This window comes from Talpa occidentalis, unplaced genomic scaffold (genome assembly GCF_014898055.3).
Source record: "Talpa occidentalis isolate TD23 unplaced genomic scaffold, MPIMG_talOcc4v2.1 talOcc4.12, whole genome shotgun sequence".
Classification (NCBI taxonomy): Eukaryota; Metazoa; Chordata; class Mammalia; order Eulipotyphla; family Talpidae; genus Talpa; species Talpa occidentalis.
In genome coordinates this window covers 59,654,399-59,667,692 of record NW_023601212.1, presented here as the reverse complement: position 1 = coordinate 59,667,692, position 13,294 = coordinate 59,654,399, and the positions used below count along the sequence as shown (strand labels likewise).

Genomic DNA, 13,294 nt, shown 5'->3' with positions numbered 1-13,294 from the left:
CTGATATTTAGGGATGGGTGATACAGATGTTATCAGGCACTTTGGGAAAAAGTGATTTGGATCATAGGAAATTGAAAAATGAAGTAATTTTCAAAAGAAGGTGAAGAATTTGTGTTTGTTCATACATATGTATGCATACTTCATATGTACATACACATATATGAAGTAAGAATGTGAAGATAATTTTTCTTGCATTATTAGTAACAGTTTTTTGTGTGATTTTTAAGGTAATTATATGTCATATATTGGCACAAAAATTTGCTTTTTTCCTTTATGATTAATATTTAATTTTTCATCACTGTTTTGCAGAATCATCGATCAATCCAGAAATAAGGAGATAGCTTCTTTTCCAATCTATAAGGTGTTATTCTGTGCACGAGGACATGATGGAACAACAGAGAGCAATTGCTTTGCATTTACAGAGAGTTCTCATGGTGCAGAAGAATTTCAGATACATGTTTTCTCTTGTGAAATTAAAGAGGCAGTAAGTATAATATATTATAGTGATTTGCTGTAGAGATGACTTAGAGTTATATTTTGGAATCCTAATTACACTATCATATAAATTAGTATGTATGACCATGTGCCATTTCATAAATTTAGAGAATATTTCTAAAGGGAATTTTAATATTTGTAATGACATAGAACTGAATATGGAAAGTTAATTCTGATAACTCTGTGCACTAACTTGGTATTGCAGTTAGGATGTTCTCAGCCTGGCAGATATAATATGCTGTCCTCTTACTCCGTCATGGTGCCAATTGCTTGGGCTCTGAAAAGAGAAATGTTTGTGTACCTCTCATTATTTTGTAATTTTAAAAAGCGCCTAAATAACAATACCTGCTTTTCTGTTGCGCCTAAATAGTTGCATATTGCTTTCACTTAGATATTACACTAAAATGGTTTCATAGACCTCTATAGTTTTCACTGGTGATTGTTATGTGCATTCTCTGAGGTTCACTTTTATTCTCTAGAACTGGCCTAGTTAAAAATACAATTCTCAGCATTCAGGGGAAAAAATATGCCAGGTTAAGGCATTATTATTACTGGGGTTTTTCAGGTAAGACCACAACCGTAATATTGGCAAATCTTCCTGAGGAAAAATCAGGAAACCTAAAACATATTTCTGGGACTTTCTGTCTTAGCTGTGCACCTGGGGAATTGCTTCTAACCAAAATAAATAAATAAATAAATAAAAGAATGAATGAATGAATGAATGAATGAGGGGGGTAGGCACGGGTTATAACAATGGTTTCTACCACATGGATGTGGGTCAGTGGTTAGCAGCTTAAACTGATTATAATCCAGCTTATACATTAAATAATCCAGTTTCATATTTTCTGTGTTCATTTCCCATGTAATCCCATATCTTTAATAATGCCTTATTTCAATGATAAAAGAAAAATCCACATGTTCATATACAGCAGGGAAATCAACCTGTAGTCCTTGGAGATACCAGTAAGTTTTTCTTAGCAGTTATTAACTGCTCTTCATTCTTAAACTGGGGAAGTAGTTCAGAATCAAAAGGATTGTTAAATACATGGAAAAATTGTCTTCTCTATCTGTTGAATTTCCCCAAATTAAAAATAAATTTCACTATTAGAACTTTAGTACTTGCGAACATTTCAAAGGCATTAATGAAAGGGTTTGGATAACTGGTTATGGTCTTAGCTATATTTGCTTTTGGAAATACAAATTTTTTTTTATATATACTTTACATCATTCTTCCTTTTGTACAATATATGCTTTGTCTTCTCAGGTGTAGTCCCCATATGATTTCCACCACAATTCACCCATGAACCATCACCTTAGTCCCCTGTGCTCTTTCCTCCCCTGTTTTTATCCCTCTCCCTCCCCCATCCCCTGCAGGGTATCTCTGATTTATAGTCGCCTGTTAATTTTGTTTTTTAATTTATTATAATTATTTTTTCCCAGTCCCTTATTTGGTTCTCCTACATTCCTTGTAAAAGTGAAACCATATGATATTTTTCTTTTTGCCCTGGCTTGTTTCACTGAGCATAATCCCTTCCAGTTCTATCCATGTTGCTGTGAATGGCATGAGTTTATCTTTTTTTGATTGCTGAATAATATTCCACTGTGTGTGTATGTGTGTGTGTACATACCCACACATCCACCCACTCACACACACACCACATCTTATTGATCCAGTCATCTATTTTTGAGCATTTGGGTTGTTTCCATATCTTACCTAATGTAAATAGTGCTGCAATAAATATATCCTTTAATTAATTTTTTTTGTGTCCTTTAGGTAGATTCCTAGGAGTGGAATTGCTGGGTCATAGGAAGCTCCATTTTTAGTAGTTTGAGGAACCTTCACACAGCTTTCCATAGTGGTTGTACCAGTTTGCATTCCCACCAGCGGTGTAGGAGAGTTCCTTTTTCTCTACACCCTTGCCAACATTTGTTGTTTGCTGTTTTTTTTTTTTTTTTTTTTTTTTTTAACATGAACCATACTCACTGGTGTAAGGTGGTATCTCAATTTGGTTTTGATTTACATTTCCCTGATTACAAGTGATGTTGAACATTTTTTCATACACCTGTTGGCCATTTGCATTTTCCTCTTTCGAGAAGTATCTTTTTAGCTCTTGTGTCCATATTTTGACTGAATTTATTATTTTTGTTGAGTTGTGTCAGCTCTGTGTAGATCTTGTGATCAGTCTGTTATCAGTAGTATTTTGTAAAAAAATTTTCTCCCAATCAGTAGGGTGTCTTTTTGTTTTGGTTAATGTCTCTTTTGCTTTACAGAAGCTTTTTAATTTGATGTAGTCCCAGCTGTTTATCTTTTCCTCACTTTCTTTGCTTTGGGGGATGTGTCTTTAAAGATGTTACTGAGATGTATATCATGTAGTGTTTTGCCTATATTTTCTTATATATATTTTATGGTTTCAGGTCTTATGTCCAATTCTTTTATCCATTTTGAGTTGGTTTTAGTGCAGTGTGAGGTAGTAGTCTAGTTTCATTATTTTGCATGTAGAAGTCCAGTTCATTCAGTACCACTTACTGAACAAACTGACCTTGTTCCATTGCATATTCTTTGCTCCTTTGTCAAAAAATTAATTATCCACAAATATGTGGGTTTATTTCTGTGTTTTCTATTTGATTCCATTGGTCTCTGTGTCTGCTTCTGTTCCAGTTTTAATTATTATGGCTTAGTATTCTAGTTTGAAGTCTAGGAGTGTGATACCTCCTTTCTCCTTCTTTTTAGTCAGGAGAGCTTTCGCTATTTGAGGTTTTTTTGTGATTTGGAAATACAAATTTTCAGCAGAAATATAAAGGGCAGCAATTTCTCTATTTTCTGTTTACCATGAAACAAATAAACCATTGTAGTAACATGAGTTCTGAGAGTTTATTTTTGACCACAGCATGGGAATTCATACAAAAATACAGACTGCTGTGTGGTTGATACTAAGCATGAGGGCTATGCCAATTTTTGTGTCCTGATGATTAATTTTATTTACAAAATGGACATGTGCAGTTACATATAATTAATATTGTAACCAACATGGATTCTTTCACTGAAAACCTATGCTTAACAAAAATCAAATTCAGTTTTTTTAGTTAGTTCTGAATCTATTTTATTCTAACATTTCCCATGTGTGAGTACATATGTGTATACGTATATGTATGTGTGTCTGTGTACTCTTTCAAAAGGTGTAATAGAGTGAATGAGTACAGGTGTGTCCGGCACATATAAATAAGTTGAAAGAACATGTGTGTGTTTGTGAATGAGGGCATCTATTTCTGATCCTTACAACTCCACTACAGAGGTGGAAAAGCAGATGGTAGAGTCCTGGCATTTCATGTTGGCAGCCATCAATTCACATACCTGTGTGGTTTCCGGATAATTGACATTCAACACCAAGGAAATGAACTTTGAAGAACTGGAGAACCTGCTGCTTGGAGAAGTGGAAACATTGCGGCAAATGGAAATTGAAAGAGATCTGGCTCCAAGCATTTTCCATAACTAATGGTAAGAAACTCTTTCCTGGTGTCAATAGGTGGGGGAAATATTTGTCATTTTTAAGAACTTTAACAGTAGGTAATCAGTGCACCAAACTGTGAGGAATTCTTGGCCTGATCATTTTGGATATGGTAGTTTCTCCTGTATTTCTAGAGAGGGTGTTTGGAACATTGCAAGTTGTGAGAAAGTGATGTCCTTTTATTATTTAACTTTTTTAGAGTACACTTTTCAGAGGTGTTACATTGCGAGGCATTGGTGGTTCATTGTTTGAAGGAGAACTATATCATTATTAAATTTCATTACAAGAAACAATTTCTTTTTTTTAAGATTTATTTATTTATTTATTTATTTATTTATTTATTTATTTATTTATTTATTTATTTATTTATTTAAGCACTGGGTACAGTCAGAAGCACGGAAGGGTGAGAGAATTCACCAGAGCCAGAGCAGGGAGCAGAACAGGCAGACTGACGAAATACACTGCTGAGGGGAGCAGCGGACACTGCAGGAGAGGTCTATGCGCCATGTGGGACCCTCGCTGGCCAGCTGGGGTTCAAATCGGTGCTGCAGAGGCTGCAGGCAGCTTCGCAGTCCAGGACTCAACCGCTGCGCCACTGGGGAAGCCCACAAGAAACAATTTCTAAGTAAAGAATAATCCAGTAGAAATATAAAACTCAGACCAGGCACTAAATGCTAAGCATTTACTTGTTACGCATAACATCTCTGTAGCATAAATAATATTTATTTAGACTAGTGATCTTGTGTTCCACTTTACCTAGAGCAGTCCTAGTTTATTCCTGTTGTCAATGTATACTGTCTTATTAATAGGACTCCATTTTATTATCAAAAGTTTCTGGTCTGGGTGACAAATTGTATGGTTACCCTTTGTTTATCCCAGGGCTAACAGGATAGAAATTATAGAGCTGTGTTTCAAGTGGAAGATGCTGACATTGAAGACCTATGTAATTTTTAGTAATAATTTCCTGTTGCTTAAATATTATATATATATATTTATCTTGCAATTATGCTCTGTGAATGGGTTTATTGAACACACAGTTCGCATCCAGCTACCTTTGTGTTTTCCCATGCCTTTCCATTAGATGTCTAACATCATTATCTCTTCCCTCAAAAAAATCATTACCCTTTAATTAACCTTTCCCCCTTTAGTGCATTTACTAATTGTCTGGCTAGCTGGTGCCCATAATTTTCTTGTTCTGTGGTGCATAGACAACTTTAGTCCTTAGTAGTTGGATTCCTCTTGATGGGTCCATACAGGTGGCACAGATAGCTCAGGAATAGGTGACATTATTTTTGCTTAAATATGCTTTATACAGCAGCATTGCTGAGTTTTATATTTTTGTTTGCAGGGTTCCTGGATGAGATATGAAGAAGTTTGTCAGTTAAAGACAAGAAGATATCTTCTCTTCTCAAGCAGGAGTAGCAGTCATGGCTGCCACTGCTGTCACTGTGATGCTCTTATTCTGCCCAAAGTCCAATAAGAAGCAGTCACCAACTTTGTGATAGAATGTTCTTTGTGGTAGAATGGAAGCCCACGAAGGGCAATGGCTTTGTTGGACACCTGTGATACAAGGATTAGGGACTCTTAAGGAAAGTTAGGATGCATTTGATGACTTACCCTGGTTATTCTTTGGTATACCCTACTGGAATTGATCTCAGTTAGCTATGGCAAAAGAGTTGGGGAATCAAGTCACAAGTTCTTGATGTCAATGATTTTTGTACAGGCAGAATGACGTGCTAGGCTTCTTCTAAAGAACTGAAGACAAAGCAAAATATCAGAAAGCATAGTATTAATTAAAAAAAGTCAAGAAGACATCTATTTTTGTTGCATCTTTATGGATATATTATGCAAAGCTGTTTTTAAATGTACTTTAAAAGGCTCAGTGACTCTTCTAAGAGTCACTCTTATTTCTACTATTATAGTTAGTATAACCATTTTCTTCAAAATAGATTTTGATGTTTGTGTGTTTGTAGGTTCTAACATACTTATAATTACTAGCACTTCTCAGTGTTATATTTTAGAAGCATGGTTAACATCTGATGTTAAAAGCATTCAGAGGTATTTAATGGTAAATATCAAGGGTAACACTGATAATGCTTTGTCTTTTCTTATGGTTGATGATATGACATCATGTAAAAGGAAACCTTATTTGTTGCATGAGAAAATATTTCTAAGTGAATATTTATGGAAATATGTTGTAGTAAAATGCCCTATTTTGAAAAATAATTCAGAGGTTATATTGTTAGTGTTTTTCTTCAATAAATAGATTTTTATAATTTTTAAAAAGTTGCTTGTAAGGTATGCCTCTTATTTTAGCTTCTTTTTAATTGAGATAGAATTGCTATATATCACATTTCAGGTATATAACATAATCATTAAGTATATATTTATTTTTTTCAAATGATAGATCACTAACATCTAAAACCACATATAATTACAGCTTGATTTTTTTTTTCTTGTCATGAGAACATTTGTTATGAGAACATTTGTATGTATGTCATGAGAACATTTGTAACATTTGTTACATTGTTATAGCCTTCCTTCAAAAAGAAAAGTGATTTTTCCTTCTTAATGCCTACCACTCTGGCTCAGTTCTAATGGTTGACTTTTCTTTTGAAAAGAAATTTCTGACCCTTACTATCTATTTTAGAATTTTCCAAGTTGTTTGACTTTTTTGATATAACCTTTACTTTCTTAAGTAGTTCTGAAGTATATGATACAGTATTTATTGACTGTGGTCACCATTGCACATTACATTCCCAGGACTTAATTATTTTATCCCTGGAAGTTTGTGGCCATCTATATGTCTTTGGAAAAATGTCTAATCAGGGCCTCCCCGGTGGCGCAGCGGTTGAGCGCTGGGTTGCAAAGCTGCCTGCAGCCTCTGCAGCGCCGGTTCGATCCCCGGCTGCTCCCCGGCCACCGGAGGAGGGTCCCACATGGCGCGCAGACCTCTCCTGCCGCCCGCTGCTCCCCTCAGCAGTGTACTTCAGTCCTTCTGCCTGCTCTGCTCCCTGCTCTGGCTCTGGTGAATTCTCTCACCCTCCCGCGCTTCTGACTGTACCCAGTGCATGTATGAACAAACAAACAAATAAATAAATAAATAAATAAATAAAATATGCCTCTATTAAAAAAAAAAAAAGTCTAATCAGATCCTTTGCCCATTTTTTAAATGGAAAATAACATTGGCTTGCAACATTTTATAGGTTTCATGTGTACAGCATTATATATTAACATCTGTTTATGTTACATTATTCTTGCCACCAGAACTCCACTTTCCATCTGTCACCATACAGTTGACTCCTTTCATCAGTTTATCCACTGTTTATCCCTTCCCTTCTTAACAATGACCATTTCATTCTTGTAGTATAAAAATCAGTTTTTGTTTTGTTCATTCATCTTATTTATCTACCACATATGAATGAAATAATATATTTGTCTTTTTTTCCTCTGACTTATTTTACTTGGTCTAATACCCTCTAGGTCCATTGATGCCATTGCAAATGGCAGGGTTTTATCTTTTTTTTTTTGAAAGATTTATTTATTTATATAAGAACCAGGGTATAGGCCAGATGTGCGGGAGGGTGAGAGGATCCACCAGAGACAGAGCGGGGAACAGAACAGGCAGACTAATGAAATACACTGCTGAGGGGAGCAGCAGGAAAGACAGGAGAGGTCTGCCACGCCATGTGGGACCCTCCCTGGCTGGCCGGGATTGAACCGGCGCTGCAGAGGCTGCGGACAGCTTCACAGCGCGGCACTCAACTGCGTGTGCCACCAGGGGAGGCCCGGCAGGGTTTTATTTAAAAAAAAATTTTTTTAAATTTATTTTTGTGTAGAAGAACTGGGGTGTAGGCTAGAGGTGCGGGGGATGAGAGGAGTCACCAGAGAGAGAATGGAGAGCAGAACAGGTGGATTTACTGAAATACACTGCTAAGGGAAGCATTGGGAGAGACAGGAAAGGTCTGCTGTGCCATATGTGGGTCAGCTACTTGGCCAGGGATCAAACTCAGGCCATAGCAGTGATAGTGCTGAGACTTAACCCCAGGGCCACCAGGACAGCCCTTTATCTTTTTTTTTTTTCATAACTGAATAATATTTCAGTGTTTATATATACCACATCTTTATCCACACATCTTTCATTGTTTACTTAAGTTGTTTCCAACTCTTAGCTATTTTGAATAATATGATAAACGTGAGCTCCCAAACTTTATGTTTTTGATGTCACAACTTAAATCTTTTTATCTTCAGCTTCTTTCTGTGAGTAGTATATTTGAATAAATGGTTTTAAAATTTTAATACATATTTCAGAATATTTATCACAAAATGATTTTTTATATTATTTCTTGGGGGAACATGTTCTTGATGTATGATGTTTTTAAAAAAGTAGATATCCTTTCACCAATACTAGTGAAAAAACTTTATCTTGGAAAAATTTGCTATGCTTTTTATTTTAACTAAGTACCTTATTGTTTAATTATATTGAGCTGTTAGCATGTAAAACTTGTTTGAGAACTTGTAACATATTAAAATAAGAATGAAAATAAAAGTCACTCAGAATTCTACCAAATATATTAGTGTGTTGCCTTTCCATTTATCTGCACATACCCTCCTCCCCACCTCTCCCAAAACAGCAATGACGACAACAGTGACAGCAGCACACCCAAACAGATAGTTTTTTGTTTAGTTTTTATATTGTTACTGCCTTCTTGGGAAATTTGGACAATATTGTCAATAAGCCTTTGCCTTCTGCAAAGAAAATGTCTATTATAGTTTGTATGTGTGTGTATGTGTGTGTATTTAATACAGCATTTACCATAGTATATATATATATATTTAATTTTCTTTCATGATGTAGTTGGTTACCCAATTTACTGCAATAACAATAGAATTTAATAGTCATTGTGAAGCTACTGTACCATAGTAATCTATGGGTTACCATTTCAGCTTATTCACAGTCTCCAAAATTCACAAATTAAATTTTAACACTTTTGTTGGAAATAAAAACTTATAAGATATAGGCAGGAAAAAATGCAGTTTGATCGCCACTAATGAAATCAGTGTACTGTTATAGCCTTCCTTCAAAAAGAAAAGTGATTTTTCCTTCTTAATGCCTACCACTCTGGCTCAGTCCTAATGGTTGACTTTTCTTTTGAAAAGAAATTTCTGACCCTTACTATCTATTTTAGAATTTTCCAAGTTGTTTGACTTTTTTGATATAACCTTATGTGGCATGCTTACTGAAAGCTCTGACACAAAGAAAATGAAATAGAATTGAGGTAGGAGAGAAGAAAAAAAGAATAAATGTGGTTGGGATTTGATTCTACTAGTGTATCAAAAATTATATACAGTAGTCCCTTATTTTACATATATTGCATTCTTAAAAATGTGCCGATGTTGAATATGTCAAAAGTAAACTTCATATTTTACTTGGGATTAAGTAGAGAATAATAATAAAAAAAAAGTAGTATAACATCTTTTGATTCTTTATCTGTAGACAAAATTTTCAACATATTTCTATCATGTTCTATGATTTTGTTTTCCTTAATAAGAAATTATTGAACTAAGTCACTGCATATTCAGTTAAGATTAAACATCTGTGCTTTGTCATACCAAATTATTCTTTCTTACCCACCCCAACCATATTCAATTTATGTAAACTACATGTTCACTGCTGGATACCTAGCATGAAATATGATATTTAGTGCACAGGTGTTCAACACATATTTGTTGAATGAATGGTTAATTGTATGAGGTTTTAAACCTACTGATATCAATACTTTGTTGCTTTTTTTTGTACTCACTTATGAAAATAATATGGGATATTAAAATATTTGAAATATTTTATGAATACTATGGTATAAATATGATGCTACTGCTGAGTTGAACGTTAGGCTGGCAGACACTATTCAGTCATTTAATTTAACAAAATTAATTTGTTATAAGGGCAGTTTAGGGCAATCATTCATCTCTGGATCTATTGGAAGTTTGGATTTTTTTTTCTTTTTAATGTAATATATTGTATATATGAAAATATGTGAATATAACAAAAGTAGAAAAATGATGAAAGACCCAAACTTTAAGAAATCTGTGGATTAAAATGTTCTTGTTTCAAACAAATTGCAAAACATTATAGTCCTAGACTAACATAATTCAATGAATAATTAAAATTTATGTTATCTAAAGTGAAGGATTTGTTAACATTCAGAGAATTATCTTTACTTGTACTTCCAATGTGAGGTTTTGAAAATATGACATTATTTAAACACTTGTTTCATACTATTTTCACTCTTCACCCCTTGGTGTCCTTGTGTTTTTGAAGCTTACACATTTGTGATGGAATGATGCTTCATTTGGAACCAAGGAAGAGAATAACTTAAGAGTGTGGGATTTAGAGTATTTCACCACTTTAGGGGAAGAATATGAGCCATTGATAAACACATACAAATATTTTTTAAGTAGTCACCAGTGTGATTTAATACTAATAGAGTGATACGACTGTTTCAACATTCCTTCTGGGAATCTTGCAATGCATTTTTACTATAACACTGAGTAATAGCCTTAGAAGTTCTTTAAAGCATGTACCATGTTTATTGCTAAAACCAGTATTTGCTATTCTCTGGATCTCAGTATCTAGCTCTGTGAAGCTGAGGGAAGTGAACAAAGAAATTGAGGACGTGGGCTAAAACATTGTTTGTGTGTGGTTGACAGGAAGAGTTCGATGGTAGTGTCATTGTGGTAATTATCTTAGAATTTATTTATCCCATGTATATGAGGTCTAGAATCCTCTATAATTATAGCTTGTTAACTTGTTTTGTGAACTTAAATTGGTTCAATATCTTTTTTTTAATCATGTTTAAATGCCAGAATTTAAAGAAACAAACTATATATTATATATATAAAATTAAGTACATAATAATGCAATGTGTAAGTCATATATGTATACACATATAACACAAGTTTAGACTATATCTTTATTTGGTAAAGAAAATTGCCACCTTAGAAAGTTATAGATTCAGGAATTAGGAGAGAAAGTTATCAGAATATAGTTAAAAGCTTTCCCTGATGTAATTTCTATTTTTATTTTTAGGTAAGCAGAATTTTGTATAGCTTCTGTACAGCATTCAAACGTTCTTCAAAACAAGTGTCTGATGTTAAAGACTCAATTATTCCTACCCCTGACAGTGATGTATATACCTTCAGTGTCTCTTTGGAGGTAAAAGAAGATGATGGAAAAGGAAACTTTAGGTGAGGTTATTTGACAATAATGAAAATTGACTTTGTGCTTAAAATAAAATACTGGCTAAATAAAGGTTTTGGACCATAAATGTTCTTATAAAGCTTCAAAATTATATACATTTGACTGGTAAATATGTTTCATTCTCATACTTTTCGGATATTTTATGTAAATTGTTTTTTTAATATTTAAAGAATACTGGTATTATGGAAAATATAGTAAAATGATTAAGTAGAATGAAAAGTTGTAGTCTTATTAGCCACAATCTTTTCTAATATTTGATTTATTCCTTTTGTTTATTTTTGTTATTTTATGTGTATACCTTCTTTTAAATTTATAAGAATTTTTGCAGTAAAATGTTAAAATAATTTTTAATGGTTACTAAAAATATATTGTGTGTTTTGTCCATCAATTTAAATTAACCATTTCCTTATATTATTAAGAATGTTTTTCTCTAGATAACAGGAAATACTTTTACTACTTAATGATCATCTGTGTACCTTTAATTCTAATATTTATTGTTAGATAGGTATTTTATCTATTTTTTTATAGATAAAAAAGTTGGATCTCAGGATAGGTTAGTTTTTCAAGATATTTTAAGTGTTCATCATCTTAATGAATTAAATTGTGTTGAAGTAACATTGCATCGTAACTTGTAAGTTTCAGGTATGCATCAGTATAAATTCAGTTCACCACTAAAAGTTCCAATCTGTTCTTCATGATAGACAATTCATTCTGGCCTGGGCAAGAATTTAACTTGCTCCAATTCCTATCTCCCTCTTTTACATATATTTACTTAGCTAGTGATCTCAAATTCTAGGTGTTTAAAGTAAGCTCTTCTCACTTCCTTTTACTTTGGGTTTCATTGTGTTAAAAGTATTCATACCACACAACCAGCTAAACCGGAAATGTGACAGTCTTTAAAAAAAAAAATTAAATAAGTCCTTTCCTAAATTTGTTAAATTTATAAATTAAATTTGAGGTACCATGTTGAAACTTAAAATATCTTGGTTTTTGGAGATAAAATATAAGGCTTGTAAGTCAAATTTAAAAATTAATAATACTTTCGGTGACTAAAATTTGTAGTTGGTTACTTTGTGACAAGATGAGTTTATTACATTTTAAAAATAAGAGTGTTGTTGCTTAAATGATGTTTCATTCTGACATTGGAATAAGTTACCATTTTATTGTATTAATATATTGATAACTTATGTTCCCTCCCCCCGCATTTTAGTCCTGTGCCTAAGGATAGAGATAAATTTTATTTCAAATTAAAACAAGGAATAGAGAAGAAGGTGGTGATTACAGTCCAGCAACTTTCTAACAAAGAATTAGCTATTGAAAGGTAAACAAATTTTCTTAAATACTACCAAAAAGTTGTATTGACTTTGTTACTGTGTTGTAACAGTCATTTCTTTTTAATTTCAACAACATTACTTACTGTGGCTTTTCACTGTACTTCATTTTCTTTGTTTAAAAATGAGGATGCCTTGATAGTGGGTGTGGTGTGGTAACAGATGCCTGAGTGTGATGCTATACCTTTAACCTTGTTATTGCAATTAAAAAAATAGGGATGAGAATAATGCTTCTCCCTCTTAATAAGTTAGATGTAATTTTATTGAAACTGAAATAATGTTTCATGGAAAAATGTCAGTTTATGGGGAAAATACACAAAATTGTTTTTTGAACAAATTAAGAGTAGGCCCTTTTGTTCTTACATACTTTCACTAGAAAATGTGTCTTTCCAAAGAATATCTTTTATTAAGTACAATATGTGTGTCAACTTGCATAAATTTAGCATTCACATAGTAATTTTTATCTCCAAATTTGTCAGTTAACCCAATAATGTCCTTTCCTCCCTCTAATTCAGGATTTACTCTAGAATCAGAATCAAATGTTTAGTTTAGCTTCTGTATGACTTTAGCTTTCTTTTACTCTAGAAACATTTCCATAGTTTTACTATCTTTTATAACAATTACATTTTTGAAGAATACATCCCTTTCCCCTCTTTTTCATATAACATGATCATTTGGGTTTAGCTAATATTTCCTCATGA

General features: G+C 33.2%; 1 protein-coding gene across 2 annotated transcripts in view; it reads left to right on the top strand.

Moving 5' to 3' along the window:
* RABGAP1L (RAB GTPase activating protein 1 like) overlaps positions 1–13,294 on the top strand; it is a 572,843-nt gene that overhangs the window by 68,441 nt on the left and 491,108 nt on the right. For both annotated transcript variants that reach the window (XM_037507999.2, XM_054693457.1), the window contains exons 5-7: positions 310–484; positions 11,092–11,249; positions 12,473–12,583. In XM_037507999.2, the coding sequence (XP_037363896.2) occupies positions 310–484; positions 11,092–11,249; positions 12,473–12,583 (444 nt within the window). The remainder of the gene's footprint in view (positions 1–309; positions 485–11,091; positions 11,250–12,472; positions 12,584–13,294) is intronic.